The 27,892-nt window shown below is 56.3% G+C and overlaps 1 protein-coding gene across 3 annotated transcripts; it reads left to right on the top strand.

Annotated features, from left to right (window-relative positions):
• The first annotated feature begins 662 nt into the window (after nucleotides 1-662).
• On the top strand, nucleotides 663-26,183 carry MIGA2 (mitoguardin 2). 3 transcript variants are annotated; one of them, XR_006775132.2, is made up of 16 exons: nucleotides 663-795; nucleotides 3,418-3,644; nucleotides 4,558-4,768; nucleotides 6,803-6,915; nucleotides 7,767-7,884; nucleotides 8,253-8,389; nucleotides 14,071-14,188; nucleotides 15,765-15,865; nucleotides 16,458-16,573; nucleotides 17,533-17,605; nucleotides 17,771-17,857; nucleotides 21,861-21,978; nucleotides 22,284-22,418; nucleotides 23,127-23,180; nucleotides 23,916-24,032; nucleotides 24,223-24,360. XR_006775132.2 is itself a non-coding variant. In XM_045771063.2 (16 exons), exons 2-16 carry the CDS (start codon nucleotides 3,549-3,551, stop codon nucleotides 24,427-24,429), a joined length of 1,782 nt encoding a protein of 593 aa, XP_045627019.1. In that variant the 5' UTR covers nucleotides 664-795; nucleotides 3,418-3,548; the 3' UTR covers nucleotides 24,430-26,183. The 3 variants fall into 3 exon arrangements, 2 of the variants coding, with proteins under 2 accessions (XP_045627019.1, XP_087725408.1); XM_045771063.2 differs by having other exon boundaries at nucleotides 664-795; nucleotides 21,880-21,978; nucleotides 24,223-26,183; XM_087869282.1 differs by lacking the exon at nucleotides 663-795 and adding an exon at nucleotides 842-1,768 and having other exon boundaries at nucleotides 21,880-21,978; nucleotides 24,223-26,183.
• Nucleotides 26,184-27,892: the final 1,709 nt, after the last annotated feature.

Raw genomic sequence — 27,892 nt, 5'->3', positions numbered from 1 at the left:
GAGCTCTTTGCAGTTATGAAAGGACTTGCCACAGTTTTCTTCAAGCCTCACCAAAGCCTTGTGACTTGGACAAGGTAGGAATTCCACACCCACTTACAGAGGGGGAAACAGCGTGAACTCCAGAGAGCTTAAGTGGTTGAACTTGATTCCAGCTCAAGTCAGCCCTGTTCAAACCCAGTGTTTCGTTCGAGGCACCGTTGGGCGGTCGGAACGTAATCACTTGACTTCAACTCTCAGGGAGACAAGGACTGGTAGCGGAAGTTTGCAAACAGCTCCAAAAGAAAGTGGGGAGTGCCAAGTTTGGTTTAAAAAGATGCTGTGGGAAGTCAGAGGCAGTGGCATTTGAAAATGGGCCCTTGAAGGGCGGGCAGAATTTGTGTGTGGACGGGGAGGAGCAGAGAAGCCGAAGAGGGCTCAGACCAATCGCAGGTCCCTCCCAGAAAGACCCTTAGAGACTTCATAGCTCCGCCTCAGCCTCTTTAAGGGTGGCCCCGCCCCACTCAGCCACGGGAGTCAATCGAATCCCGACGGCCAATAGTAGGGGAGAAGAGAGCCCTTCCGCGCCTCAACCGCACTTAGGGGGCGGAGCAGGGGCCGAGGGAGGTGCGGCCAGGCTGGTCACGTGATCCGGCCCATTGGCCAGAGACCGGAGCGGCGAAGAAGGCTTCGGCTACATTCATTGGGCAAAGGAGGTTTGGCCCTGCGTGAGGCCACGCCCCCCCGCGGTGGCCGCGAGGTTGGTTGCGCGGGCGCCGGGGAAGGAGACGCTGCCCTTCCGCAGCGATGGGATCGTGGGTGAGTGGCGCCTCGGGATGAGCCCGTGCGGTGGGCGACGCGGCAGGGCCCGGGACTGAGGCTTGCAGCGTGGGGGAGCTGGGTCTGAGCAAGGAACTGGGTGGGAGCGCAGGTGTCCAGGCTCAGACGGACTAGAAGGGCCCGGGTTGGAATAAACAGGTACCCGGGCCGTGGGCGGCGCGAGAGGTGGAATGGAAGGTACCAGGTCAGTGAGGAAATGTTCGGGCCTGGAACGTTGCAGGGTCGCAGGTTCCCGAACCTGGGCTAGGAAAGTACCCGAGACGGAGGGAGCAGGTGTGCGGGCCGTGGGTGGCGCCAATGGGCACCTGGACGACCCTCAAGGATAGTCCAGGGGTCGGGCAAGAGAAAAGGGGGCCTGAACCGGGGCTGCGCAGGGAGACGACCGAGATGGGATGAGCAGATTCTGAAGAAGGGGATATCGCCGAGGTCCAGTGCGGGAGTGCCCAGTACCCAGCTTGGTCAGACTTGTAAGGCGTCTAGGGTGGAATGGACAGAGACTGGGCAGAGGGTGCTTCAGAGGAGTGCCCGGGCCCGGGACATGCTGGGGTCAGGGAGGAAAGACGGGCTGCCCAGGCCAGAGTCATGAATAGGATTGCTCAGGGCACGGGAGGAGGTGCCCCTGTGGAAAGTGTGGACATCCAGGCTGAGGGTGTTGTAAATGCCACAGCAGGGCGGAATGAGGAGCTTCTTGCCCAAGGTTACAGGGTAACTTGCCCAGCTGGGAATGGCGTTGGAAGTGTGCACAGGGTGGGAAACGTTGCTACAGGCTGTCATTGTGGAGAAGAGGAGGCTTCTCCCCGGGTTGTGTCAGTGGGGGTAGAACAGGGCACCGTCGAGCTGAGCTGGGATCCGAGCCTGGAGTGAAGCGGACTTGGGGGCCAGTGTTGTCACCTTGCACTTGCCACTCTCCTCTCAACTGGAGCAGCAGAGGCTGTTCTTGACTCTCCTGCAGGCAAGTAACCGGCCTCCCAGCCCCGTCTCAAGCCTGGAGCACGTGTTCAGGCTCTTTGCTGTAGCTCCCTGTGGGCTTCTTACCTGGGCCCAGAAGTCCTTCAGGCGTGGCAAGGAGGGAGACGTGGCGGCTGTAGCAGGCGCCTCAGGGGAAACACCGTAGCTTCAGGATCCCTTGCAGCGGAGGTCACATCCCAGTTTGGTCAGTTAGCGAGGTCAGTCAGCTTACCTCTCATGGCCTCAGTTTCCCCATCTGTCTCTAAGTCACTAGACTCCCAGCCAGAGCCTGTTCCAAGCCTGGCCAATAATATAAGTGCTGGGGAAATAGTGGCTGCTGATTCTCTGGGATTCTGAGGCCTGGGCCAGGTTTGGGGGGATGAAGGAGCTGGCTTATGATACGAACCTGGACCCTGACCACTGGAGGTCACAGCTCAGTTCACAGCCTCCGGGCAGGATGTCTCCTATCTTGACAGCATGACTGTCTCCTTGGCCCTAGACTGGCTGTTCCCCGGCGCGGCCCCCTCATGCACGCAGCCCGGCGCTAGGGCTGCCCTGGTGGGATGTAGTGGGTAGGATGTCCATCCTTCCCACTCACTGGGGATAAGCTGTTTCTTGTGCTGCTCCAGTGACTTTGGCCGCCGTCCCAGGTTGATAGGGTCTGTCCTGGCTTGTGTATTCCTTCCGCTTGAGGTCCCAGGAGACCTTGAAGGCATCCTTGGTCTTTGCGGTGGCAACGTTGGGGAGTGCTCTGCAGGACCTTAGGGACTGGGCAGCGTGGACTCAAGCCACTTACTGACCTTGGAATGGGGCAGCGGGGCACCCTGAGGGTCTCGAAGGCCCCAGGGGAAAGTTGCCCTTGTAGTTCGTGGTTCTGCTGGGGCTGGCCACTTCCTGCTGCATGTCAGATAGAGCGAAACGGTTGCATTGAGCACAGAGTCCGAAGTCCGGGGGCCTCGGTCCAAGTCCCAATGTTACCTCGTACTAGCTGCATGACGGCGGACCCCTCCTGACTTCACCCCTCCGAGTCTCACTTTCCTCTTTGGAAGCTGGCAGAGATGGCGTGCGGGGCTAGATAGCATCCCCTTCACAGAACTGTAACGATCCCGTGAAATAGCATATGTAAGGAACCCAGTGCAGAACACCCACGTAGAGTGTAGTGGCTTTCGTGTTTGAGCGGACACTCTGCTGCTTTCATAATACAGCCCACAGGAAATAAAAACATTCTTGGCTTTGTGGGAGACAGAAACCACGGAACGATTCTCAGTCAGGGGCCTGACCCTTTCGTGGCTTGAGCTTTTCGTATAGCCAGCGGACCACGGGTTTTAAAAAGCTTGTGCAAGTGTGTTGTAAGGCCCCAGGTTGGAGGGTGAGCTGTCCATCTCCCAGGCCTTGGGCCTGTTCTTGGGCCAACATACCAGAGATGCTGTCTTCTGCTCCTAGGGCTCAGGGTGGGCAGAGGGTGTGTGGGCCCTAGAAGTTCCATTTGGCTGCCTTCCTGCTGGTGGTTCCACAAGGCAGGGGCCTGGTTCCAGGCCTGGTGTTCCGAAGGTAGGCTTTGCTCCCACCTCACCCCCCAGGGCACTCTTATGGGCTTTTCGCTGTGCTCACAGGAGCAAATCCTTGTGTCTGACTTGGTCGTCTGTCTCCCAGCTCTGTGGAAGGACCCTCTGGTATGTGCGTCCCTGTCTTTCTGAGGCGTGGATGGTGCCTGGGACCCAGCCAGCGGCCAGTTGAAGACATTTTCCTTGGCAGCTCTTAGACCCGAGGGTGCTGGTCCTGCCATGGCGTTCCGGAGGACTGAGGGCATGTCCATGATGCAGGCACTAGCCATGACGGTGGCCGAGATCCCTGTGTTCCTGTACACGACCTTTGGGCAGGTAAAGGTTGGGGTGGGTTGTGGTCCTGCCTTTACCCCTCCGACCTCTGAAACACTGAGCCACTCATCCCAGGGTCCCTGGCATTTGGGAAAGCTCATCCCTCATTATTGCCCTGAATTTCTGGGGTCTCTCTCCTCTTTGAGGAGAACAGGAAGGACTACGTGAGGCGTCTAGGACCCCAAGCCTGGTCTTCACCCTAGGGCTGTGTGAACTCTTGGGCTCAGTTTTTCAGTGTATCAAAGGGGTCAGTAATGCCCTCCCTGCCAACCTCAGATGTTTGTGGCTGACCAGGTCCTTCGACACTTCTAAAGCCCTGCCACATGGGGTGCGGCCCCAGCCGAGGGGCTCCCAGTTTAGCAGGCAGAGCGCGAGGAGCAGGGAATTGTACAGATGGGGCAGTTAGGTGGAGTGAATGTTATCAACTGCAGGGAGTCGTTAAGAAATGGGGTCAGGAGGCCCAGGTTTGATTTCTGACTCCCCATCATCTTGAGTACGCGTCTTAACCTGAGCGAGCCTCATAGTCTCACCTGGGAAATGACAGGCGTTCATTCAGCCAGGTGGCGCGGGTAAAATCCTAGTGCCGTGCCTGGCATAGTGGGGCTCAGTCACAGCAGCTGTCAGAATCACGACCGATGGAGTTAGGGACACCTACTAGAGCCCAGATGTGATCTCTTTGGCATTGTCATTTTGCTGTCCCCAATCCCCCTCTTTACGTCTCTGCGGTCCACATTTCAGAGGTGCTGGCCAGGTCCCTCCTGGGGGGGGGGGGTGGCTCTCCATCATTCCTGGTCAGCAAATAGCCCCTGAGTGCCTGAGGTCTCCTCTGTCCCTTGGGTGCTCCCCAGCACAACTCTGCCCCCCTCAGAGCTCTGCCAGGGAGATGTAGCCCAGCTGCCTGCCTCTTTTCCTGCAGTCTGCCTTCTCCCAGCTGCGGTTGACACCAGGCCTGCGGAAGGTCCTTTTTGCCACAGCCCTGGGGACGGTGGCCCTGGCCTTGGCCGCCCATCAGCTGAAGAGGCGACGGCGGAGGAAGAAGCAGGTCGGCCCCGAGATGGGAGGCGCACATCTGGGCACGGTGCCCCTCCCCATCCTCATGGCCAGGAAGGTCCCGTCAGTGAAGAAAGGTAGGTGTGAGGTGCTGGGGGAGGGTTCGACCTGGAGTTAAGTCCCAGCTGCACCCCTGGTCACTGTCAGATCTCGGGCTAGTGATGTCCTGTCTCCAAGCTGAGTTCCCCTCCTCCGGGAAGCAGGGATGGCGGTAGACACTGCCCTGAGTCGTCACCAAGTCAAGGATTTGGTGGGTGATGGGGCCGGAGGCACATGTCCTGTCGGCAGCGGTAGTTCTCAGTATCTGAGGACCCCTTGGGAACACCTGCGTCCAAAGGGGGCTGGCGGGACACAGCTCCCCTGCCCAGGGAGGGAAGTCCCCTGGCTTAGGAGCAAGAAGGGCCTTGTGGTTCCTGAACCAGATGGCATTCTCCCCATCCCCCCTCCTTTTTTTTAAAGTTAAGTTCAGCCTTTTGAGCAGACAGTTCTTTATGCAGTTCAGTGTAGCATCCGTAGTGCTGTTTACACCACATCGAGAACTGTACCGCCGTGCTGGCGGTCCCTCCACGTCCTGTGTAGTCAGCCCCTCTCACCTCCCCCGCAGCCCCTGGTTGCCTTTGAGCTATTTTGTGTCTGCTGGGGTGGCTTTCATTTTTTTTTTTTTTTAAGATTTTATTTATTTATTCGACAGAGATAGAGACAGCCAGAGAGAGAGGGAACACAAGCACAGGGAGTGGGAGAGGAAGAAGCAGGCTCATAGTGGAGGAGCCTGATGTGGGGCTCGATCCCAGAACGCCGGGATCACGCCCTGAGCCGAAGGCAGACGCCTAACCGCTGTGCCACCCAGGCGCCCCAAGGGAGAAGCAGACTCCCTGCTGAGCAGGGAGCTGGATGCAGGACTTGATCCCAGGACCCCAGGATCATGACCTGAGCTGAAGGCAGACACTTAACTGACTGAGCCACCCAGGTGCCTCTGGGGTGGCTTTCAAAACCCTTACGGACCCTGCTCATTTTGTAACCCAGCAACCCAGTGTTCGCCACGACTGAATATCACATGGATCCCTTCCTGAGGCAGGAACTCCTCATAGGCTCACATCTTGGGAGAAATCTGGTTTAAGAAGCAAAAAATCCCCCTGGGGGTGCCTGGCTAGCTCAGTCGGTAGAGTGTGCGACTCTTGATCTCAGGGTCATGAGTTCAAGCCCCACGTTGGGCATGGAGCCTACTTTAAAAAAAAAAAAAAAAGAAGGAGGAGGAGGAGGAAAAATCCCCTTATATGAAAATGAATTTTAATTGGGAATTATCATTGCAAAAGGGAAGTTTTCTCTTTACAACTAGAAAAAGAAGTTTTAAGACTAGTCTAGAACAGGACCTGAGAAGTGCTGAGGTAGCTGGGTTTCTGTGTTCACAGGCCCCTGGGATACCTGGAGTTGCTCCCCTGCCTACCCCGTCCCACCACCCCCACCTCTAGTGTTACCTTCTTTTCCCTTCCCTGCTTTTCTCACTTAAAAAAAAAGTTTTGTGTGTATTTAAAAAAATTCTTCTCGGGGTGCCTGGGTGGCACAGCGGTTAAGCGTCTGCCTTCGGCTCAGGGCGTGATCCCAGCGTTCTGGGATCGAGCCCCACATCAGGCTCCTCTGCTGGGAGCCTGCTTCTTCCTCTCCCACTCCCCCTGCTTGTGTTCCCTCTCTCACTGGCTGTCTCTATCTCTGTCGAATAAATAAATTTAAAAAAAAAATTCTTCTCAAATTCTTTTTGGAAGGAGGAGAATTCCAAATCAGTTAGCAACACAGGGGAGACTGAGGGAGAAGTAGGAGGAGAAGTCGCCAGACCTCATTCTCCAGTTTATCTGGCAGGTCCTGGGCCTTCTGGGCCGGGCCCTGTGCCGGGCGACAGGGATACACGCCGGTGAGCCGGACGACAGGCAGAGGCGTCGCACTGTGCTGAGTGCATGTGCTTGGGCGCTCTGCCGTCCGCCTGACTTAGAGGGGGGGGCAGGACGAGCTCCCAGATGAGGAGGGGGAGGGTCGTCTGGAGGTGGGAACAGCCTGTGCAAAGGCCGGACTCGAAGGCTGCGTGACCTGCGTGACCGTTGCACTCCTGTTCCTCATAGGCTACTCCAGCCGGAGGATGCAGAGCCCCAGTAGCAAGAGCAACGACACTCTGAGTGGCATCTCGTCCATCGAGCCCAGCAAGCACTCAGGCTCCTCCCACAGCTTGGCTTCGGTAAACAGCCGGGGGAGGGCACCGGGGCGCTGGGCTCAGGCCCTGCTACCGAGAAGGCTCTAGTCTCTGCCCTCGGGGAGCGGACAGCCTGGAAGGAGACAGAAGAGATTTCCTTCGGTCTCTCCTCCGTCCACACAGGCTTTCTGAGCTTGTCGCCGGTCACTTACCGAGTGAGGGCCGGGCTTCGGTGAGAGAGCTGGAGAGGGGCAGAACAGAGGTGGGCGGTCCCGCGTGGGGAAGACACTCGTCTATGAAAGTTCATTCATTCGTGCATCAGACACAGAGCAGGCGTCTGCTTTGTGCCAGGCACTCTGCTGGAGATAAAGAGATAAATGAGACAAAGAGAAGCATATTTTCTCCTGGGGAGTGGCTTTGGCCTCATTCGCTCATCTAGTGACCCGTTGGTGCAGTGAGCTCTGAGCCCGGCTCTGGTCTGGGAACCCAGGGGTGAGCAAGAGACGGCGCTTGCCCTGGAGGAGCCCACATTCCGGCAGGGCGAGAAGTGGTGGGAGCTCCCTCGGTCTTCCTAGTCCCCCCCCCCCCCCCCGCCCCACCAGTAGCAGAGCGCCAGAGCAGGGAACAGGCCGGGACGGCTTCTGTAGGAGGCTGGGCTGGCCGTTGGCTTCTTTCCTCCCGCTTCTGTAGTTTCTGTGAAGTGCCGTCCAGTGCTTAGAGTTGGTGGGACCAGGCCCTGCTGAGGGCTTGGCCGTGTGCTGGGGGCCCGCTTCAGGGATGGTCTTCGGAGAGGGCGTGTGACAGAGGACCAGGCTGTGGGAGGGGCTCGGGTCCTACAAAGGGTCTGGGAGGGCCTTACCCCTTGCCCTTGGGTCCTTGTGCTACTTGGTGCCCAGATGGTAGCAGTGAACTCATCCAGCCCCACGGCTGCGTGCTCAGGACCATGGGACGCCAGAGGGTTGGAAGAGTCCGTGACCACCAGTGACGGCAACGCAGAGAGTCTCTACATGCAAGGTACTGGCCAGCCGGCCAGCCGTGGGCCTCTCCTGGGGTGGAGGTGGGGGAAGAATGGCCCAGGCTGGGCTCAGGACCCCTTCCCAGGTGCTGGTTTGCAACCCCACTCCCAACCCCAGAACCGTGATTCGGTGGTCTGCAGCCATTTGTGGATAGGGGACAGTCTCCAGGAACACATCTGGTCTGAATGGAGGCTGTAAACTGACCCGCGTGGAAAAGTGACTAGGAGCCGGCTCACGCAGTCTGCCCGTTCTTATGCTTTCGTGTCCTTCTGCCTCCTTGCTTTTCTGACCCCGTCTTGAGTGTGGGGCCTGGCCGCTCTCCTCTGCCGAGGTCAGACTCTCCCTTGTCTTCCCACCCGTGCACAGGCATGGAGCTGTTCGAGGAGGCTCTTCAGAAGTGGGAGCAGGCGCTGAGCGTGGGGCAGAGAGGGGACAGCAGCAGCACCCCGACACCAGGGGACAGCCTGCGGAACCCTGAGACTGCTTCGGAGGTACTGTTGGAGGTAGGTGGTCCTCTCCTGCGGCTCTCTTAGCTCCCAGCCGTGGAGAAGCTGGAGGTGGGGCAGGGAGGCAGCCAGCCTTTGGGAGACAGAGTAGCACCCCGCCTTCTGCCGGGCCGTCCCTTGTGCTCCTGGATGGGAGCTTCCCCTTCCACCAGGGTGTCCGTCCACCCAAGGAAAATCCACACGTAAGGTGCTTAGCACACACCTGATGTTTGGTAATCACTCAGTAGTCCAGGGTGAGGATTACACCCCAGGCCCAAGTAGGTGAGGAAAAGGTGGATTTTATGAAGGATTGTTGGGGAACAGCCTGCCTTCAGCTAAGTGGATCCCACAGCCTTTGTCTTGTCTTGTCTTTAGACACTTTTTTGGCAGTGTCAGTATTTATTTCCACATCAGAAAAGAGAAAATAAAAAAGCTAACATAAAAAATGTTTGTGTCCAGGATGGACGTTTACTGACGCATCATCTTGTTAACAGTGAGAAACCAGAAAAAGCTGGAAACGATCTGCATGCCCGTCGGTAGGGGTCTGGAGCACAGTGTGAGGGAAACCTGTATAGGCTGATAGGCTGCTGTCTCGCAGTACGTCATTAAGTGGAAAAAAGCAAGGTGTGGAATGTGCATAGTAGGACCCGTGTGTGTACGTGTTCGGAAGGACGTCTATTCGTGCGTATGTGTGCGGATGGGGAACTGCTGGTGTGTATGTGAGTTTTTACTTTCCTCTGGACACATAACTGGGGAAGCTTAACAGTGATCTGTGAGGATCGGGTTGAAAGGGAAAGGTGGAAAAAGGTTTTGATGGTACTTACTGTTTGGCCTTCTTAATTTCGAGCTAAGCTTATGGGCAGGGCTTATATAGGTGGTAGGGTGGTGGACTGTTTCTATTTTAGTCTTTATGCTTTTATATATTAAAAAAAAAAAAAAAGCCCTATGAGCTCCTGTCCTCTGCTGGAGCGAGGACAAAGTTGGGGCTCTTCGGGGAGCATTCTGACAGTATCTGGGGAGTCTGTCAAGGTCAACTTCGGGCGTCAAAAAGGGAGGTTAACCCAGGGAATTGGTTGCACAGGTGAGGGGTGTGTCCAGAGCGTAGGAGCCACAGAACCTAGAACCATGGTGGGGGCTTATTGGCAGGCGTCCCCCCAGCTTGGGTAGGGTGGGGCAGTGATACGGTGTGAGGCAGGACTGGGAGGGGTTTGTCTCCCCCTTGCCCCGTCCCATGCTTTCTCCACCTGTGCATCTGTGGGCCATGAGCCAGTTGGCAGGGGAGCCTGGGAAACAGTTTGCGGCACCAGGATGAGGACATGCCTGGCACAGCTGGTAACAAGTGGACGGTCTGGTGCTGTTTCCCCCAGCTGGGGGCTTTAGCTCAGAGCACACCACACAAGCAGGAGCACGGTAGCTACAGACAGAGGACATCGGAGAAATGCCCGGTGGGGAGACAGAGCCTCCGGTGCCCAAGGGCACACCTACATCAGGTCACCGCTGTCTGTGGGCAGACAGCAGACACCTGCAGGAGGATTCTAGATCATGGAAGGAAGGGAGCCAACTGTTTCCAAAGTGGTATCGATAGCTAATACTACATCTTAAAATTCTAGAACTTTCATTGTTCTTATCGTGAAAGCAACGAAGTGTTCCTCACAGGATAGTGAGAACCACAGAAATAGAAAAGAGTCAGGGAGGAAAGCCCCCAGTCTTTGATCTTTGATTGGGCAGCTCATGTCGTGTGATGCGGGCAAAGGCCCTCAGCCTCCCTGAGCACTGGGGCCCTTGGCGGGACACCACTGCCAGCCCTAGGATCCTGGTGCAAAGTAGGTGCTCAGTAAATGATCTCTGTTGTCAGTATCATTGATGCCTACAACCCTTCATCCAGACACAACCGCTTGGTATCCTTCCAGGCATTTTTCTATCCTAAGAAAATTTTTTAACAGGTTTATCGGAGGATTACTCATATACCATAAAATTCATTTCAGTTCAGTTCTGAATTGTACAATTCATTGGCTTTTCGTGTATTCGGAGTTGTGTGTTCATCACCACAATTAATTTTGGAACATTTTCATCTCCTGTTCCCACGGAGTCCCATATACTCCGTCAGACACAGCCCCAGCCCTAGGCAACCCCTCATCTGCTTTTCACCTCTATAGATTGGCCTGTTCTGGACATTTCTATAAATGGACTCATGATCAGTGGCCGTTTATGACTGGCCCCTTTCCTATAGCATAATGTTTTCAAGGTTCATTCTCATAACTTGGATCACTACCTCATTTCTGTTAATCGCTGAGTAATATTCTGTTGTATGGCCGGACTGCATTTTATTTACCCATTCATCCATTGACGGACATCTGGGTTGTTTTTACTTTGTGGCTCTTATGAGTCATGCTGCCATGATCGTTTTGTGTGCAAGTTTTTGTGTGGACACTGTTTTTAACTCCCTCGGGTGTACAGCTGGGAGCGGAATTGCTGGGTCCTATGGTAACGTTACGTTTGACATTTGGAAGAACCATCAGACGGTTTTGCAGCCGCACCGTTTTACATTCCCACCAGCCGTGTAGGAAGGTTCCGGTGTCTCCACATCCTTGCCAGCACTTGTTTTCGTCCGTCTTTTTGGTTCTAGCCATCCCAGTAGGTGTGAAATGGTTCTCTCACTGTAGTTTTGATGTGCATTTCCCTGGGCTAGCAGTGTGGAGCTTCTTTTCACGTGCTTGTTGGCCATTTGTAGGTCTTCTTGGGAGAAGTGTCTGTTCAGATCCTTTATTTTTGGTTTGGCTGTTTATCTTTTTTTAATGATTCGGCAATTTTATAAATTACTCAGTGCTCATCACGACAAGTGCCCTCTTCATCCCCTTTATCTGTTTCACCCATCCCCCCACCCCGCTCCCCCCTCTGGCGCCCACCAGTTTGGTCTCTATATTGAAGACTCTGGTTTTTTTGTTTGTCTCTTTTTCTGTTTGTTCGTTTGTTTTGTTTCTTAAATTCCACAAATGAGTGAAATCGTAGGGGATTTGTCTCTCTGGCTTATTTCACTTAGCAATATACTCTCTAGGTACATCCATGTTGTTGCAAATGGCAAGATTTCGTTCTTTTTTATGGCTAAATACTATTCCATTGTGTATCTAGATACCACTTCTTCTTTATCCATTCATCTGTGGATGGATACTTTCATTTACAATAGCCAAGACACGGAAGCAACCCCAGTGTGTTTCCACAGGCAAGTGGTTATGTGTTTTTATTATTGAATTGTAAGGGCTCTTTATATATTCTAGATAAAAGTCCCTTATCAAAGGTGGGATCTGCAGATATTTTCTCCCATTCTGTGGATCGTCTTTTCACTTTCTCGATGGCGTCCTCTGAAGCACAAAAAAATTTTTTTTAATCTTTTGTATTTCTTTAAAATTTTTTTTTATTTTAAGTAGGCTCCGCAGCCAACGTGGAGCACGAACTCATAATCCCGCGATCAAGAGTCACACGCTCCTCCGACTGAGCCAGCCGGGTGCCCCTGCAGCGCAAACGTTTTTAATTTCAATGAGTCCAGTGTATCTTTTCTCTTTTGTCATTTGTGCTTTGGGTGTGACGTCCAAGAAACTGGTCCCTAACCCGAGGCCACGTCACCGAGAAAGAGCGGGCAGACCTCTGCCAAAGCTACAGGGCTGTGCCGGCCGTGCTGTGTGGGGTCGGGTCCTATCAGCCACTTTGGCAAAGCGGACATTGGGTCCTGGGGTTCCATGGGCTCCGCTGGGGCTCTAGCTGAGTGAGCTGGGCCACTTGCCTCCTTGGGTTTTCTCTGTGAATCGGGGTCACAGCCATATCTGCCTTCAAGGATGCCGCAAGGCCGAACAGCGGGGTGCCTGGGCCAGAGCGAGCCCTTGGTGAAAGAGCTATTTCCATCCTTGCCGTCCTCCTCCGAGCGCTTCCAGCTCCGTCCCCCGTGGCTCGGGCCTGAGCTGGCCCTCGGCCCGTCCCTGGGGTCGGGTTGCATACAGGTGCGGGATCTGGCAGCCTTGGTGGAAAACAGAGTTTTCCTACCTGTGTCTCGCCCCTTGGCCGAGAAGCTCGTGGGGTGAAAGGTGCAGTGCTTGCTTATTTCCACATACCAGCCTGGAGGCCAAGGTCAGGAGGAGCTCGCTGAACCGTAGGCCGTTGTGTCTTCCGTGCAATACTTTCCCAAGTACACGGTTTATAGTAATGGTGGAATATGAACCCAGCTTTTTCTGGGAATCTGACTGCCCTGTTACTATAATGATGTTATCATCATCGTACATGATATCTTATATGTGTGTGTGTGTATATATATATATATAAGATATGTTATGTGTATTATGTTATACTTTATATTTTATATATATGTTATATATTATATTCTAATGATTATTATAGTAGCCAGTACTTACTGGTATCACCACAGCCCAGCCTTGTATGAAGGGCTTTGCATACCTTCTCTCCTTCATATTTTCCCTAAAATCCTAGGAAGTAGGTACTCTCATCTCAGTTGATAGGTAAGGAAACAGAGGCTTAGAATGAGGAAATAATTTGTCAGCATTGTTCAGTACAAAGCCATAGAGCTCATTTAAAATTTCTTAGAGGCCACACTAAAAAGCAAAAAAGAAACTGGTAAAATCAATTTTAATAATACATTTTATTATTTGTTTGTTTATTTCAAGTAGGCGGGCCTTGAACGCATGACCCCAAGATCAAGACCTGAGCTCAGATCAGGAGTCGGACGCTTAACCGACTGAGCCACCCAGACGTCCCTTAGTAATACATTTTATGTCCTCTAGTGTATGGGGCATATTATCGTATCAGCGTGTGATCAACATGGAGCATCACTGAGATATTTATTTGTTTAAAGATTTTATTTATTTGAGAGAGACAGAGATAGAGAGAGCATGAGCAGGAGAGGGAGAAGCAGGCTTCCCGCTGAGTAGGGAGCCTGACATGGGGCTTGATCCCAGGACCCCAAGATCATGACCTGAGGTGAAGGCAGACGCTTTTTTTTTATTTTTTAAGATTGTATTTATTTATTTATTTGACAGAGAGAGAGACAGCCAGCGAGAGAGGGAACATAAGCAGGGGGAGTGGGAGAGGAAGAAGCAGGCTCCCGGCAGAAGGACCTGACATGGGGCTCGATTCCAGACGCCGGGATCACACCCTGAGCCGAAGGCAGACGCTTAACGACTGGGCCACCCAGGCGCCCCTCATTTTATTTTTAAATATTTGTTTATTTGAGAGAGAACGCGCACACTCACAATGGGGGAGGGGCAGACAGAGGGAAAACTCAAGCAGACTCCCCGCTGAGCACAGAGCCTGCCGTGAGGCTCGATCCCAGGACCCTGAGATCATGACCTGAGCCAAAACCAAGAGTCAGATGCTTAACTGACTGTGCCACCCAGGCGCCCCTGAGATATTTTAGAGTATTTTTGTTGGTTTGCGGTTTCTGGGTCCTAAGTATTTGAAATGCGGCATGTGTTTATACTTAGGGCACCCCTGCATTGGGACAGACCCCATTTCAGCTGCTCATTCGCTGTATGTGGCTGGTGGCTCCTGTACTGGGGAGCTCAGGTCCAGACATGGGCCCTTGCTGCTGGGCCCCCGAGCCTGCTCCCTTTTCTCCCCCCATCATTGGTGGTGGGGGGACCATGGGCCTGGGGGGTGTGAAGGGCCCGGGCTGATGTTTATTGTTTTAATTGCAGCCCGAGTCACAGCGAAGGGAGTTTGCAGAGAAGCTGGAGTCCCTGCTGCACCGGGCTTACCACCTGCAGGAGGAGTTTGGGTCCACCTTCCCGGCCGACAGCGTGCTGCTGGACCTTGGTGAGCTGGCCTGGTTGCAGGCTGGGGGGGGGGATGGGGCGGGGGAGGGGCATTAGCAGGGTGGAGGTGGGAGGTGGTGAGAGAACTGGGGTGTGGCTCCCTCAGAATCCTCAGAGCCTTTGGACCTCCTTCGATCAGTGCCTTATACGTAGATGGGGAAATAGGCCTTAAGGGACAGAGGAGAGTTCTTTTTGTTTTGTTTTTGTTTTTTAAGATTTTATTTTATTTTGTTTTTTTAAAGATTTTATTTATTTATTTGAGAGAGAGAGAGAGAGAGAGAGCACAGAGGGAGAGGGAGAGGGAGAAACAGACTCCCTGCCCAGTGAAGAACCTGACGCGGGGCTCGATCCCAGGACCCTGAGATCATGACCTGAGCCGAAGGCAGACACTTAACCAACTGAGCCACCCAAGCGCCCCTAAGATTTTATCTTTAAGTCACCGCTACACCCACCATGGGGCTCGAACTCACAGCCCTGAGATCAGGAGTCACGTGCTGTGCTGACTGAGCCGGCCCGGTGCCCCAGAGGTGTTCTTTTATATATAGTAGGCAGGAGCAGGGCTTGACGAGGGCCCGGGAGTCGCTGGCCACTGTGCCTTGGCCCAGCCCCTTGGGAGCAGACCTTCAGGCGTGTGTGTCCACATCTCCCCTGACGGGTCCTGGGCCTTTGGTTTGAGCCCTCTTCTGTGGGATGCCCTCTTCATAAGGGATGGCTCCTGGAGCTTAGTCGGAAACAGGTCTTGCTGTTGCCCACCCTGACGAGGTCAAGGTCCGTGACATCAGGGAGCGAGAATGAAGCTGTTCAGCCGGACAGCCAGTGTTGTCCTGGTGTCCCCAGTGTGCCAGACCCCGTGCAGTGAGTGGACCGCAGGACCCTTCTCTGGGTGCTGTCAGCCCTGAGGGGCGGCATCAGACTCCTGTGTCCGGCTCCCCGGCTCTGCCAGTGGTGACACAGGCCTGGCAAGGGCCAGCTGCAGCGATAGACCCTCTCACGGCCTCTCCCCGAGTGGCTTTGCCTGAAGAGGAATCCTGGCCTCCTCTGGCCTCCCCATGTGGCAGAGGAGGCTGGTGGGGCCTTTAAGGACATGGCCTCTGCTTATCTGTTCGACACACCCTTCCTAGGTGCCCTGAAGGTCCAGACTCCCACGGCCCTTGAGCGGGTGAGGCTAGAAACACCGTCAGTGGCCCATGCGTTCCCTTGAGCTGTTTGTCATGAGTGGCTAGGTTTCAGTTTGTCGGGGGGGAGTCAGCTTGCCCAGGGCCACCCAGTACGGCAGAGCCTGCCCACGCAGAGTTCAGGGGCCATCGGGCCTCGGGGGGCAGCTGTGTGGCCTTGGGCGGGCGCCCTTGGCAGCCCCATTCCACACCTAGCTATGCCCACCTCCAAGGAGGCTGTAGCGTCGAAAGAAGCCATTCCTTTGAGGTGGTGAGCCCAGAATCTTCGTGCGTACGTGTTTAGTACACAGGCGCTGTGCGGTGAGCCAGCCCAGAATCGGTGTTGGTCGCTTTGCCTGCGTGCATTCCAAGCCCAGTGATTTTGGCCTCTCAGCTCAGCCCTTTTCTTCCTGCTCTTCCCAGAGAGGACCCTCATGCTGCCCCTGACCGAGGGCTCCCTGCGTCTCCGGGGGGACGATGAGGACAGCCTGACCTCCGAGGATTCCTTCTTCTCTGCTACCGAGGTGATGGGGGGCGGGGTCGAGGGGCAGAGAGGGAGGGCGGGGTGGAGTGAAGCCCGGGCCCCTGTGGGACTCTCACCATGAGCACTGGGTCATGGGAAAGTGAAGGCATTTCTTCTGACAGGAGCAGAATTTGGCAGTCCCCAAGTGCCGCTCCCCAGGGACCCCGTGCGCTTGCGGGGGACAGGGAGGCGTGAGAAGCCAGGAGTCCTGGGTCCTGTGGGTGAGGGTCGGGTGTTCAACCCCGTGGCTCCAGCGCACGCAAACCTGTCCCTTCTTAGACTGCACGCCCATCGCTTGGCGTCAGTCTCTTGCCATGGCCACCTGTGTCAGGCCCGGCCGCCTGCCTGACGTGAGAAGATGTGGGCACCTGTCCAGTAGATCCCTCTGGGTCTGGCCCCTGGCAGAGATGGGGATGCTGAGGGCCAAGCTGGACTCAGATCAAGGCCTCTTGCCTGTTGGGTCAGTGTTCCCTCTGGCACCCCCTCTGAGAGGTTGGCCTTAGGGCGTCCCCTGGGCGGGCACCCTCACCCCCTGGGATGCTGCGGACACAGGCGGTAACACTACCTTCCCCCTCCTGGGCCTCCTCCCCCAGCTCTTCGAGTCCCTGCAGGCGGGAGATGACCTGATCCCACTCTCCAGGCCGGCCGCGGCTTATGAGGAGGCCCTGCAACTGGTGAAGGAGGGGAAAGTGCCCTGCCGGACCCTCAGGCGAGCTGTGGGGAAGGAGGCGGGGAGCAGGGGCAGGTGGGGTGGGCCCTGTCTCCGCTCGGAGGCCGGAGAGGCCAGCAGTGCTTGGTGAGGACCGCAGGGCTCTGGCGGTGGCTCCTGCCCCAGCCGCGAAGGGTCTAGAAAGGCCTGGAGTTCTAAGACAGGCAGGCCTACAACTAACAGCTGCAAATTAATATAATTAATTAGTTAAATAACAATTGTTTCTGCTTATTCTAAGTTATCAGAGGGATCTAACCACAGAAACACAGTGGGCTCTCTTCCAAAGCCCTGTGTCCTGAAGTCATCTGTCTCAGTGGTGGCCCTGAAGCCGGGCGCCGGAGACGGACAGACCCAATTCCTTCCAGGTTCTGCCGCTTCAGAGCCTGGGGCCCTGGCCGAGTTGCGCAACCCCCCCCTCAGCCTCAGCTTCCCCGTCTGTGGCATAGTTAGGGTTTCTGATTCATCTTAAATTAATTTTGCTGTTTGATATGATGCTTCGAACTTGGCTTTTGGCCATGACTCTGGATTTGAGTAGGGGTGTTCAAAGTTCACTGACTGAAAGTGGTCGAGAGTCCTGGTTACCGACGTGGATGAGGGGAGGCAGACCGGGGTGCCTGCAGGTGCCCCAGAACGGATGGCAGCTCCCCGCCCTGGCGTCCTGGCAGCTGGGAGCAGGGGGGTCATTCCAGTCGTCTGCCAGTTGGGGCCTGAAGGAGGCCGAGGTCAGCCCGACTCCCAGACCTGGCAGCTGCACTCCGTGACTCTGAGTACAGCACTGCCTCAGCATCCAGTCAGCCTCTTCCCTTCAGCCTGGGGAGCACTGAGGCCTAGAGGAGGGCAGGCACTTGCCCAAGGTCTCACTGCCCGGCTGCGGTAGGGCCACTCGGGACTCCAGCCCGACCCCAGAGGGCATCGCTGGGCAGGTCCCGGGGGCGGTGACTGACTGTGCTTCTCCTCAGGACTGAGCTCCTGGGCTGCTACAGTGACCAGGACTTTCTGGCCAAGCTGCACTGTGTGCGGCAAGCCTTCGAGGTGGGTGTCGGGGGCGCCTGGAGAGGACGGAGCCGGGGCTGGGGACAGTCGGGCAGTCTGCCAGGCCTGCTCCCACACCGGGCTCCTCTGGGCGGATGGGTCACCTGCCCACTCCGTTATACTGTCCTCTCCGCCAGCTCGCTCCCCTCCCTTCTCATTCCTTAGGGTCTTCTGGAAGACAAGAGCAACCAGCTTTTCTTCGGGGAGGTTGGCCGGCAGATGGTGACGGGCCTGATGACCAAAGCCGAGAAGGTAGTTTTTTTCAGGTCTTCTTCCCACCTCGCCTTTTTTAATTTTAATTTTTGTAACTTTTATTTGGTTTTGTTTAAAAAAAAAAAAAAAAAGCCCAGGATGCCTGCGTGGTTCAGTAAGTTAAGTGTCCGTCTGTTGCTTTTGGCTCAGGTCATGATCCCTGGGTCATGGGATTGAACCCTCGATCGGGCTTCCTCTCCTTCTGCCCCTCCCCACCCCACGCACAGTGGTGCCCTCTCTCTCTCCCTCTCTCAAATGAATAAATAAATCTTAAAGAAAAACAAAAACCCCAATCTGAAATCAAGCTGAGGAACTTTGACTTCATCCTGAAGGCTCTGAGGGAGCTGGAAAAGGCGTAAGGGGCATTTCCTGTGCTGATTCTGAAAAATATGGTTCTGTATTGCTTTTTATTTCTGATGGTACCATCACCCAGTTTTTTTTTTTTTTAAGATTTTATTTATTTATTTGACAGAGAGAGAGACAGCCAGCGAGAGAGGGAACACAAGCAGGGGGAGTGGGAGAGGAAGAAGCAGGCTCCCAGCGGAAGAGCCTGATGTGGGGCTCAATCCCATAACGCCGGGATCACGCCCTGAGCCGAAGGCAGACGCCTAACCGCTGTGCCACCCAGGCGCCCCTCACCCAGTTTTATACAATTCAGTGACTCCAAAATGCAAACCTCAGAAGGTCCTTCTGAACCCCACCTGCCAGAGGGAGCCACTGCCACAGTTGGCTCTGCTTCTCCTGCCCAGTTTCACAGACTAACCCTTGAACATGGTTATTTAATTTCCGAAGTTCCCTACGGACTGTTCGGTTGTGTAAGAGTTTATCTGTACATCGGTCCGCATTAGCGGACGCACTCGCTTTTATCGATTGCGTCGTCCTCCCTCGGGCAGCCTGGCTGTGGTTCATCGAGTCCTGCGGTGGAGGGCCATTTGGGTTGTGTCTGATTTCCGCTGTGACACTGCTGTTATAATCTGCCTGTTACAGACCTCTTTAGGGACCTGTAGTTTTCCGTGGGGCAAAGCTCAGAGGTGACGGTACCCTGTCTCGGGGACTTCTGGGTTTTGCCAGTCTGCTCTCAGAAGTGCCTGAACAGCCACAGTCCCTGCCACACGTGTCATCGTGTGTGTCCTTCCATGACACCAAACGCACTGTGTTGGTAATTGGATGTTAGTAACCCTTTTAATCTGTGTTATCCATTCTTTCGTGTTTCTTTGATTATTAATAAGGCTGCATGAATTTTCATGTTTGTTGGCCACTTGTTGGGGCAAAGCCCTTGAAAACGCCTCTCCCGAGTCCTTTTCACCTCACCCATCCAACTAGTGGTTCTAAAACGCACCTCTGGGGGCACCCGGCTGGCTCCGTCAGAGGAGCGCGAGCCTCTTGATCTCGGGGTCATGAGTTCCAGCCCCATGTTGGAGGTAGCGATGACTTAAATAAATGAACTTTTAAAAAGAAATAAATGAAAAAAAGAACACACCTCTGACCTCATTACCCAACTGCCTGAAATGTTCTCTCACTCCCACTGCCCTTGAGGTCAAAGACCAGACTTTGTTCTGTAGCCAGCTGCCACACACACTTCACCCTGTCCAGATGAAGGGCTCAGGCTTTATTTATTTATTTTTAAAATACTTTATTTATTTGAGAGAGAGAGAACGAGCAGGGGAGGAGGGGTAGAGGTACAGGCAGGCTCCCCACTGAGCGGGGAGCCCGCCGCGGGCCTTGATCCCAGGACCCTGAGCCAAAGTCAGATGCTTACGTGCCGGAGCCCCCCAGGCGCCCCGAAGCGCTCAGGCTGTCAGTGTGTACTTGTACCGGACTTTCTCCTGTTCTGGGCCTTTGCCTGTGCTGGTCCCTCCGCGCCTGGCACCCTCGTGCTCAGTGCTGTTGTCCTTAACTACCTTATTGTAAAATACACACACGGGAGTATAAAAGCAAATCTTCGGATTTAACGAATGAAAAGGTTGAACCCCTGTGTACCCAGCACCGAGGCCAGGAAGTGGAACTTCCACCAGTGTCTAGAAGCTCCCCGGTCCCCCTTCCCCCCCCTTTCCTTGGTTCCCTGTCTTTCAAGTCGCTGCTAGCCATCTGTGTCCCCAGGAGGCCTGCGCCAAGAGCCCGTGGGTCCGGCCCGCCAGCACGGCCCCGTGCCCCGGCGTCCTGTCTGCAGGTTGCTCTCTCTCACTACTCGCTGAGCTCCCTGAGGGCCGGGACCGCAGCGGCCCCTGCATCGGTATGTGCCCAGCCCAGGGCCTGGCACGGGGCAGGTGCTCCCTAAGTGTTTGTAATCATTGTCCCAGCAGCTGCTGTTCAGCCAGCAGCGAGCCCGGCGCTTCATTCATGTTTCTTTACCTCCAGTAGCTCATTTGGTCCTGACCACAGTCTCCACTCAGTGGATACGGAACCCGAGCCTGGGGAGGGTCAGGGGCTTGCCCGGTCCCTGAGCAAGGGAAGGGCAGAGTTGGCATTTGAACCCAGGTTGGCCTGACTTCAGCTGTGCCATTGGCCTGTTCTCTGTGGCCTCCCAAGACAGGGTAGGAACGAGCAAGTGAAGGGAGGGCAGGTGACGCTAAAGCGGGTCCCGGGCGCTCCGCCGACAGCCCGTTCGCTGTGGCTGCTCCCTGACGGGCCTGGAGGTGCGCTGTCCTCGCTCTGCGTCCTCACTCTGCGTCCATCCCTGTGGGACGTGGGTTTTGTGAATGGCTGGGTGGCAGCTCTGGAGAGCGGAGCCTGCACTCAGCCTTGGGACCGGGGCAGGGACGGATGCTGTCAGACTGTCGTAGGCAGGCGGAGCTGGGAAGGGCCCCTCCCGGGAGGGTGCTTGTTCTGGGGGCGGCACCTAGGCTCTGAACTTGCGGGATCAGCCCCTGTTGTCGCTGCATGTCCGTGGGCCGGACCTGCGCCCTCTCCAAGCCTCGTCTCCTCATGCATGTGTGGGCATGTCCCGGGACCTTGGGAGACGGTGTCAGACGTGCTTGGCCGCCAGCCCTCCTGCATCATCCTCCTTGACATGTGAAGAAACTGAGGCTCAGGGATTAAGGCATGGTCTGGGGTCACCCTAGCAAATTCTCTTTACAGCTTAAAAGAGTTATTTTTTTTTTCATGATTACAAAAATATTCATGCTCATTTTAGCAAAGCCCCACAGACACATAAAAGCAACATGAAAACTTGTCCCCGACTCCACTGTGTTCACATTTGGGTGAACACCTGTCTGGCGGCCCCTCCCCCCAGGGTTCTGTGTAAGTGGCATCAACTGGCCTGTGCCCGTCTCTGTCAGCTCCACCCTGCCGGCTCTTGGGCACATCACTGATCTCCCAGAGCCTTAGTATGCCTAGCTGTAAAGTGGGTGTACTAGGGGATCGTCCCTCTTAGTACCGCGTGAATTGGATGCGTTGATCCACATGAGAACAGACCCCGCCCCCCCAGCTTCATCCGCATGCGCACATCGTGTCACGAGCCCCAGCTCCACCTACAGCCCCCGAAAGCGCAGGATCTGTCCTGTGTGCCGAGAGCAGCAGGCAGGCCTTAGAGACTATTGGTCGTTTAGGTCCAGGCACTGGGCTGACGGTGTCCCGTGCATGAGCTCACGGACTCCCCCAGAATAGGCCCAGGAGTGTGGACTGTAGCTTCTCCCATTTCACCAGTGACACCCAGGGGCATGGAGAGCTTGATCCTCGGCTGCTTGACTCGGCCTCCTGTGCTCAACGCATCTTTGCAAAGTGAGCTCATGCTGGCCTGTGTGTGCATCTCCTGGGAAGCGTTTGGTGCTCAGTTGTGAGTTGGTCTGAGATGTTGTGGGGTGTGCTGTCGTTGGATCTGTCCCGGACGTGCCCTGGCCTCTGAGAGGCACGTCGTGGTGGGCAGAGGACACGTCTTGCCCGGTTTTCTCCATGGCTGCTGCTCAGGGATCGACCTCAGCCCTGCCTTGGCTGTCCAGCCACGGGCCTGTTCCTGTGGGTCTCGTCCCAGTGAGTCTTGGAGCCTCTCTCATGACCAGAACAGGCTGTGCTTCTCCCCACAGAGCCCCAAAGGCTTCCTGGAGAGCTACGAGGAGATGATGGGCTATGCCCTGCGGCCCGAGACCTGGGCCACCACGCGGCTGGAGCTGGAGGGCCGTGGGGTGAGTTGGTTTATGCCGAGTCCCAGTGCCGTGGGGTCCCTAGTACCCGAGATTCTCGAGCAGGGAGGGGGTGCCTGTGCAGAGCTCTGCCTTGATTTTGAGGCCTGAGATGGGCCTATCGCTAGTGCCAGGCCTCAGTTCCTGCCCTGCCACGGGCCCAGGCTGTCGGGGAAACAGCCCCAGCTGCACCCCACTGCGGTCCCATGTGTTCCCACCCAGGCCCCCATGCACCCGCACCTCTCTGGACTGTCTTCCCATCTGGACAATGGCCCTGCAGCCTTCAGTGCATCCCTGCCCTCTCACAGGTGGTGTGTATGAGCTTCTTCGATATTGTGCTGGACTTCATCCTCATGGACGCCTTCGAGGACCTGGAGAACCCCCCGTCCTCGGTGCTCGCCGTCCTGAGGAACCGCTGGCTGTCAGACAGCTTCAAGGAGACGGTGGGTGGCTGCCCTCCGCACACTCATGTCACCCCACACTTTGGCCCAGACTCTGCTTTCCTCCGTCCCTGGCTTTGGGTACCAGGCCTGGGCCCCCCACCCGTCAGGCAGCAGTCACCCCCCTGGGCAGGTTCCCCTCCCCCGCATGATGTGCGGCTCCGGAACCCGGGCAGACCAGGTGTCTGCTGTGGAGCCGCTTCCCAGGGGACCCCGTTGTTCTCTGTGCCCGTTTAGAACCCGCATGGTGGGCATTTTCCTTCTGCATTGTGGTCTCCGTTAATTCTACTCAGTTTTAATGCATCTTATTAAGTTAAAACAGAGGAAAAAGAAAGGAACAGCAGAAGTGGAGTGCAGGGCCCTGTGGGGCAGGCATGACCTGGGTCTGGTCTTCCCGAAGTTTGCAGGCCATGACTGTGGACCCCCACAACCTCTGAATGAGGTGGGGATGGTGGGTCATGGCCACTTTACAGAAAAGGAAACTGAGGCCTGGAGAAGTTCAGCGGCTAGTCCAGGGGCCTGCCCCTGGAAGGGTTAAGATCAAGGTTCAAGTTTAGGTGTGGCTGGTTCCTCACCGAGGGGAGGGAAGCAGCAGAGCTCAGGCACCAGGCCACACCTTCCTGCTTGGGGTGGGGGGAGCGGGGGACAGAGAGAGGCTGCGGGCCCTGCCCCTCATTCTGAAACCTCGGTGGGGTCCCATCTTTGGTTTAGGCCCTGGCCACTGCTTGCTGGTCAGTCTTGAAAGCCAAGAGGAGACTGCTGATGGTGAGTGACCCCCTTGGGCCCGGGGTGTGGTACCCACCTCAGCTGACCAATCGGCATGCGCCAGCTGTTGGTCTGGGGGCAGGGTGGGATGGGGTGGGGGGGGGTGGGCAGAGGAATTGGGCCGGTGCAGGGAGGTCTTGCTGAGCCCCCAGGCCCTGCCGTAGCTCTTGGCACCTGTCCTGCTGTTATCTCTCCCTTGACCAGGAGGACCTCAAAGGCACATGGAGGTCTGCTTTATCTCTTCGCCAGGACCCTGCACAGCACGGGCCATTGGGAAGCCTTGAAGGACCCAGAGGGGAGGGGGCATCCTGGAGGGAGGAAGGGCTGGTGCACAGGGGTGGTGGCTGGCTTGGTGGAGGCATCTGGTGGGGGCAGGGGAAGCGGGCGGAGCAGCCTCCCTCCCCCCACCAGGCTGCTGCTGTTATCTGCGCTCCCAGGCAGCGACTGGCTGCTCTGTCTGAGCTGCGATCCATTGCTCCCCTCTGCCAGCCAGGCTCTGCTGCCCGGCTGATACCAGCTGCCACTGCCAAGTCCTCTGGGCGCTTTCTGTGCTGAGCACCCCCCGCCCCCTCCTCGTGCAGGCCTCACAGCAGCCTCGAGGTTACCCCCATTCTGCAGGGTCACTCAGCAAGCACTCGACTGAGCCAGGCCTCCCTCCAAAGCCCAGCTCTTCCCCCAGGGCCCTGCCGCCTCCCCCTGCCGGCGTCCCAGCTCTCAGCTTCGCCACCTTTGCAGGTGCCCGATGGCTTCATCTCCCATTTCTACTCCGTATCGGAGCACGTTAGCCCCGTCCTAGCCTTCGGCTTCCTCGGACCCAAGCCCCAGCTCTCAGAAGTCTGTGCTTTCTTCAAGGTAAGCAGAGTGCGCGGCCGACCTGGGCTGTTCCCGGAGCAGGGGTGCGCAGGAAGCACTGGGGGGCGGAGCCTGGGGGCGGGGCGGGGGTCCGGTAGGCGGGGCGGGGCTTTGGGTGGTCTGGAGGGCGTCCGTGCGGGGGGGGCGGGGGGGGGCGCGAAGCCCTGGCCAACGCCAGACTTGTCCCCAGCACCAGATCGTCCAGTACCTGAGGGACATGTTCGACCTGGACAACGTGCGCTACACCTCCGTGCCGGCGCTGGCGGACGACATCCTGCAGCTGTCCCGGCGCCGCAGTGACATCCTGCTCGGCTACTTGGGGGCGCCAGTGGCCAGCAGCGCCGGCCTCAACGGGGCACTGCCCCGAGAGAACGGGCCCCTGGAGGAGCTGCCGTAGTGGCGGGTGGGGGCTCGGGGAGGGGCGCCGCCCGGGCCTCGTCCACGTGGGCGACGGCCGTGAGAAGGCCGTCTCCTCCCCTCCTTTGGGTCGGCACTGAAGGGCCCGGGGATCCATGGCCATCCGCAGCGGCAGAGCCTGGGCCTTGGTGGCCCAGGGTCGTTGCCCCTGACCTTGTCCCTCATCATCTGGGAATCCCCGCCAACGGCCTTGGGGAGGGCCGGAGCCCCTGGGAGCCCGCCTGACTGCCCTCAGCTGTCCCTGGGGAAGTAGCCGCCGGACCAGGGACCTGCGGGGCTGAGGGAAAGGAAGGTGGTGGGGGAGAGGGGGTGGTATTGTGAGGAGACGTGGGACAGGCAGAGCCGGGATGCCCTCGGTGTGGGACCCCAGAACCTCCCCCCACCCCAGGGCTGCTGATGAGGGGGGTTGGGAGGGTAGAGGTGGAAGATGAGGGTGGCAGGGCTCTGTGGTGAAGGCCACGATGTCCTGAGCTGGGAGGAACCTGGGCTAGATGGTCTCTGGCTGCCCGGTCCTGCCGGCCCCGCCCCTGCCCCCACCCTAGGGAGCTTGCAGCTCCAGAGAGGGAAGGTGGGGTCACAGAGGGCCTGGGGAGCACCCTGGGGGGTGGCAGGCCTCGACCATCCAAGGGTGGGACAGGGGCGGGTCTACTTTCCTTGTGCCACGTCTGGGCAGGGACTGGGCCCTTGGCAGACCCAAGCAAGAAACCAGAATGCGGTCCTCTGACATGCCCTCGTCCTGCCAAAGACTGTCCTTTCTCTTCCCTCTTTGCCACCACCAAAGATGGGGGAGGTGGGGCTGGTCATCCCGCCCCACCCACCTGCCTCTGCGAGCCTGGAACCCCCTGGGCGGTGCTCTGGCTGAGCTGGAGGCTCTGACCAGGGCCCATCGGGGGCCCAGGGACCACATCAAGGAGGTCAGAGGATGCATAGGGCTGGACCGAATCCCCTACCCTCATTAGGACAAGAAACTTTGCCGGGCGCTTTGCCTTCGGCTCGACGCACAAATGCTCTAGCTGTGCACTGGCTGGTCCTACAGCCGTCCGCACATCGTCCCCACCTTGTCCCACCTGTCCCCACATCTACAGGGTGCTGTCAGCCCTGCAGACTTAATCCTCTCAGTGTTTTCACCGGAGGTGGGATGTTCTATTTATTGCCTTAACACTTTACTTTGAGGTTCTGCCCCTTTCAGGCCGAGAAGCCTCCCAGAGACACTGAGGCCGCCTTGGTCTCCGTACTCTGGAGGACTGGCTCCCCAGACCAGGGCCCCTCTCCCCTGGATGGCAGAGGGGTCCCGGGAGGGGGAGAGAGGAGAAACAAGAGAGGGGTGGTGTGAGCCGGGCCCATCAGCTCTGAGGCCACTCCCCTGCCTGCACACTCCCTCCTGCTCCCCAGACTGGAGGACCCCGCGTTGAGCCAGGGCTCCGGCTCCGACCCCCCGCTGTTTGAGGTTGGTGCCCAGGAAGGAGCAGCCTCCTGGGTGGGAAGGCCCGGGGTGGCCCTCCTCCCCTCCATCCTCACATTCCATTCATTTGCACTTACCCTGCGCTGTGAATGTCATCTTGGGCCTGGGCCCCGGCCACTCTGATTTGCTCCCGAATCAGTCGGAGTGGCATTTTCATCTTGTCTTTGTTTACACGTCTATGCACTGCCTCGGGCACTTGATTTGTTGCAGCTTCCAACTTTTGTGTGGTAGAGTGTGTGCATCGATTTCCAAATAAATGACATAAACATGTCCTTCTTGGGCTGTGTGGCTGAGTTGGTTACGCGTCTGCCTTTGGCCTGGGATCGAGTCCTGCATGGGGCATCTGCTTCTCGCTCTCTCGCTCTCGAAAACAGGTGGGATCTTTAAAAAAAGAAAAAAAGGTTTAAAAACAACGTCCTTCCACATGGCCATGCTGATGGGTACATGTGTGGCCATTGGCTTCCTGGGCCACTGCTGGGGACTCGCTCTTTGGGGTGCAGTGGGTGGAGTGTCCAAGAGGGCAAAGGTGGAGGGAAGCTTGGTGGGGGCTGTGAGTATGGCAGGGTCCATGGGTCCCGAGGCAGGGAGGGCCCCCAGGACGGCGGGCCAAGTTAGGTAAGGTCACTTCTCTCTGGGCCTCAGTGTCCACATCTGTAAGATACCGGTGTTGGACCAGCTGTGGGGGTGAGGGTCAGGCTCAGGTTCGGTCCCTGTAGAGCTGGGGCGAAAGCCTGGAATGGGTAGGAACGGACCAGATCCAAGCTGGCCAGATCTGCGGATGTTTTCACAGGCAGTCAGACCTCAGGAGGTTTGTTGGAAAGGTACTCAAAAAAGCCTTCCCTGTGAAAACTAAAAATGTACGTTAAAATTAAAAGGAAAACCTTGGAAAGGACACCCATCAAACCAACACCTTGAATCATTAATACACATTTTACCGTATTAACTTCATGTAAATATTTCTTCTCTAAAATATTTCAGAGTGTCAGACACGTACTTCACCCCTAAATACTTGAACGGGCAGATCTTAAATTTTTTTAAGTCCAACAGAGGGCTTGAACTCATGACCCTGAGATTTGAGACCTGAGCAGAGATCAAGAGTTAGATGCTCAACCAACCGAGCCACCCAGGCGCCCTAACTTGAATGATTTTTTAAAGTAGGTTTACAGAGGTGGGCAACTGTAACCGCAATATAATTTTAGAACAATCCCATCATGCCCCAAAAAACCCCTTTGTGCCCATTTGCAGTAAATCCCCTAACCCCCAGGGCCCCACCCATGTATTTTCTCTCTCAGCTTGCCTTTTCTGGACATTTCCTGTAACTGGGATCATAAATACGTGGTCTTTTGTGCTTGGCTTCTTCATATAGAATCATACTTTTGAGATACGTCCATTGCACGGCATGTCTCAGTATTTTATTTTTCAGTTGCTGAACAGCGTTCCGCAGTGAGTTTTCCCCACCAGTGTGGATTCACGAGTTTTGATTTATTTGATAATTTACAGAAACTTGCAATCATCCTTCTGATGCTCCAACGGTCACAGAATTGACCCCCAGGAGCCCCTTTGAGCTGGCTCCCGGGTCTTTTTGACATCCCCTGCCCCCATCCGTCTTTGAGCACTTCCTTCCCGGGTAAGATGTCCCAGGAAGCTCAGGATCCCAGAGACCAGAGCTGGGAAGGCCGTGGGGAACCCTGGCCCATTTCTGTGGCAGATGGACAGTGACATCATGGCCCCCACAAACCATGCCTCTTGGAATCCATGTCCTTGTATGGGACTCGCCCATAACAGCTCTGGGCTTGGCTGTGTGACCTGCTTCAGCCAGGGGGACAAGAGCAGCGTGATGCAGGCTGAGCCTCGAGCACTGGAGCTTTGGGACTTGCCCTCTTGGAAAGTAGCTGCTGCCATGAGGGAGACCGGGCTCCTTTTCTCGGGAGGCTGTGTGGAGGAGAGCGTGGCACCTTGCCCACCAGCCGCAGCTAACTCC

The sequence above is a fragment of the Ursus americanus genome, chromosome 18, assembly GCF_024610735.1.
Source record: "Ursus americanus isolate L20-20 chromosome 18, mUrsAme1.1.p, whole genome shotgun sequence".
Taxonomy (NCBI): Eukaryota; Metazoa; Chordata; class Mammalia; order Carnivora; family Ursidae; genus Ursus; species Ursus americanus.
Note: the sequence above shows the minus strand (reverse complement) of the source record. Positions and strands in the feature narration are given on the sequence as shown.

Excerpts from the sequence above, each read along its gene's own strand:
- MIGA2 (XM_045771063.2), top strand. The coding sequence starts at position 3,549 with ATGGCGTTCCGGAGGACTGAGGGCATGTCCATGATGCAGGCACTAGCC. Across the intron at positions 14,189-15,764 it reads CAGCGTGCTGCTGGACCTTG|AGAGGACCCTCATGCTGCCC; the intron begins GTGAGCTGGCCT and ends TGCTCTTCCCAG. Across the intron at positions 22,419-23,126 it reads CAGACAGCTTCAAGGAGACG|GCCCTGGCCACTGCTTGCTG; the intron begins GTGGGTGGCTGC and ends TCTTTGGTTTAG.